Source organism: Haliaeetus leucocephalus, unplaced genomic scaffold (genome assembly GCF_000737465.1).
Source record: "Haliaeetus leucocephalus isolate CR32 unplaced genomic scaffold, Haliaeetus_leucocephalus-4.0 Scaffold177, whole genome shotgun sequence".
Taxonomy (NCBI): Eukaryota; Metazoa; Chordata; class Aves; order Accipitriformes; family Accipitridae; genus Haliaeetus; species Haliaeetus leucocephalus.
This window is the reverse complement of record NW_010972613.1, coordinates 553172-556066: the sequence shown is the minus strand read 5'-3', so window position 1 is coordinate 556066 and position 2895 is coordinate 553172. Positions and strand designations below refer to the sequence as shown.

The 2895-nt window shown below is 70.1% G+C and overlaps 1 protein-coding gene across 4 annotated transcripts in view; it reads right to left on the bottom strand.

The window, feature by feature from the left end:
* SPTB (spectrin, beta, erythrocytic) overlaps nucleotides 1–2895 on the bottom strand; it is a 15300-nt gene that overhangs the window by 7195 nt on the left and 5210 nt on the right. For all 4 annotated transcript variants that reach the window (XM_010564296.1, XM_010564295.1, XM_010564297.1 and 1 more), the window contains 8 exons: nucleotides 2076–2835; nucleotides 1778–1980; nucleotides 1606–1696; nucleotides 1384–1530; nucleotides 1004–1267; nucleotides 577–792; nucleotides 401–490; nucleotides 39–314 (listed from right to left, as the gene is read on the bottom strand). In XM_010564296.1, coding sequence (XP_010562598.1) covers nucleotides 39–314; nucleotides 401–490; nucleotides 577–792; nucleotides 1004–1267; nucleotides 1384–1530; nucleotides 1606–1696; nucleotides 1778–1980; nucleotides 2076–2835 — 2047 coding nt within the window. The remainder of the gene's footprint in view (nucleotides 1–38; nucleotides 315–400; nucleotides 491–576; nucleotides 793–1003; nucleotides 1268–1383; nucleotides 1531–1605; nucleotides 1697–1777; nucleotides 1981–2075; nucleotides 2836–2895) is intronic.

The window sequence follows — 2895 nt, the reverse complement described above, 5'->3', positions numbered from 1 at the left end:
CCCAAGACACGGGGGCACCATGTGGACCCACCCCTCACCTTTGGCTTCTCCTCAGCTCCCATGAAGAGCTCCTGCTCGCTGACCCAAGCCTCGGCCTCGCCGGCATCCAGGTAGTACTGCTGGGCTTCACTGGCCTCCTGCAGGCGCTGGTGCCGGGCGGCCGCCTCTGCCCGCAGCGTCTCCCACAGCCCCTGCAGCTCCTGCACCCGCGCCTCCAGCTCCGGGCTCGGCTCATCACCGCTCGCTGCCACCTCGCCCCGGCTCAGCACCTCGGCCAGGCGAGGGGCATGGCCCGCCAGCTCCTTCTGCAGCGTCTGCCAGCGGGGAGGGTGGTCACAGCAGTGCTCACCCATGGGATGGGTGGTCCCGGCGGGCGCCGCGCCGCTGTGTCCGGGCTCACCTCGTTCCTCTTGGCCAGGCGCTGCACGCTCGGGAGGTCGGTGCCATGCTCCGTCGACCTTGCCAGAGGCAGCCGCTCCTGCACCCACAGCTGCGGGCAAGAGCACCTGCTGAGCGCCAGGCGGCACCCACAGGTGCCCCCAGCGTGCCAGACCCCGCCACGGCGAGGATGCTCACTGTCTCATCCTCCAGATCCCGCCCGAGCTGGTAGATGGCCTTGGTGGTCTCCAGCTCCTTCCTCCTCCTCTCCAGCTGCTCCAACAGGTCAAGGAATCGCCTCCGGAGCCTCTGCTCGTGCCCGTCAGCGTCCGGCACATCCCCGGCAGGGGTGGGACCCTGCCACCCCAGCTCCTCCAACTCCTTCATCCACATGCCCACTTGCTCTTCCAGCCTCTGGCGGGGTAGAGCCATGTAAGCCAGGGGGCAGCCAGCCAGGCTGGAGACCCCCAAGGCACCGGGCAGTCCCATCCGGGGCATGACACGGCACCTTGGACCCCCTGCCACCCCAAACCGGGGGGGCGGTGCACTCCTACCCAAAGGAAAGGGCGATTCGCCAACGCCCTTCCGCCCCCCCAGCCGCTCGGCTGGCAGTGCCACCACCCACCGTCAGCTTCTTCAGCAACAGGTTGGTGGCGGTGAGGTCCTTGGCCTGCTCAGCGGCGCGCAGCTCCTCCTCCGCCTGCCCCAGCCAGCTCTCCAGCTCCCCGTAGCTCCGGGCGTACAGCGCCGAGCGGTTGGCCTCAAAGAGCCGCCGGCCCTTCTCCTCAGCGGCGCTGCGCAGCCCGTCCCACCGCCCGCGCAGCTCGTCCAGTCGCTGCACCACCACCTCGCTGTACCGCGGCTTGCGGCTCGCCAGCTCCTTCCCCTCCTGCCAGCAACACCGAAGAGGTTGGCGGCCACCACGGCACGGCTCCACGCTGGCACGGGGACCTCCCGCCCAGCTGGGGGACATCGAGGCTTCCAGGCATCGGTGCCGGCACCCACCGTCTCGATCTTCTCCAGCCAGCCCTGGTTAGATGCCAGCTCGGCCATAAACGCCTGGTGCTTCTGCCACTTGCCGTGGAGGCCACGAGCTTCACCGTAGGAGGTGTCCTGTGCCGTCAGCATCTTCTCCTCCACCCAGGCGTTGAACTGCGGACAAGGGGTGTCAGGGCTCGGCTGGCTGGGACACCCCCACCGGCGCTGCCGGCCACGCCGCATCCCTACCTCCCGGCAGCTCTGCAGAAAGGTCTGCAGCTCGTGGTTGTCCTGCAGCAAACCCGCCGCCTCCTCCGCCTTGACCACGACCGCTCCATGCCTGGCAGGGTGACCAGAAATGGGCAGCATCAGCCCTGCTGCCCGCACGCTGCCCCCCCGCCGGCCCCCTCACCGGACTCACCGCTCCTGGAGGGCCTGACACTTCTCGGCAATCTTCTCGGCAAAGATGTTTCCCTCGGCCACCAGCTTGGTGCCGCCGGCCACCACCTCAGGGACCTTCTCGGCACTGCTGTCCATGCCGGCGCGGAAGTCTTGGAAGCGGCGCAGGGCGGCAGCCGAGCCCTCCAGCGTGGCGGGCAGCTCCAAGTGGGCCAGCGTGTACTCCTGGAGGGGGAATATGGCGGGGGGGGGGGGTCAGCACCTTTTCAGGGCACCCATGAGTCAGGGATCCCCTCCAAGGACCCTCTTCGGGCACCCACCTGGTTAGCGAGGAGGATCTCCACCTGCTTGGCATCGCGGAGGAACTCCTGGAAGCTGCGGCACTGGGCGAGGAAGCGGTGCCGGGTCTCCGCCATCCTGCCCAGGGCGGCCCAGCCGGCCTCCACACCGTGCAGGCGCTGCCGCAGCCCCTCGTACTGGGGGTCGTCCTGCTCCCCCACCACCCGCTTCCCCGACTCCATCAAGGCGGCAAAGGCGGCCGCGTGCTCTTCCGCGTCCCGCTGGGCGGCCTCGTGCCGCCGCAGCAGCTCCTCCGCCTCGGCCAAAGAGGCCGGCACCTCGTCGGCAGCCGCCACGGCTTTCTGAGCTCCGAAGAGCCAAGCCTGGAAGTCATCCAGGTCCTGCAAGAAGCGCCGGAGCTGCCCGGCTTCCCCCAGGGAGGCCGCCCGTTCCCCCAGGGCCTCCTGCAGTTCCCCCCAGGCGGCCACCGCCGCCAACAGCCGCTCGGCTGTCTCTCCGGCCACCTCGGGTCGTTCCTCGGCCAGGCGGTCGGCCTGGGAGCGCAGGGCCACCAGACGGTCCTCGGCGACCACCAGTTCCCGCTCGATGCCGTAGAGCTTGCGTTGGGTGGCCAGGACGCCGGCCAGGTCCCGGCCCAGCTCGGCGGTGGCCTCGACCGCCCGGGCTTTGCTCTGCAGCCATTGCCGGGTCTCCTCGCTCTCCAGACGGTAGTTGAGGAGGCGCAGCGCCAAGCCCACCGCCCGGCGACGCTCGGACACCAGCTCCCTGAACCGATCCCACCTGCGAGCCGGAGGCGGGTGACGGCAGGGGATGCAGCCGGCCGGCACCGGCCCGACCGCC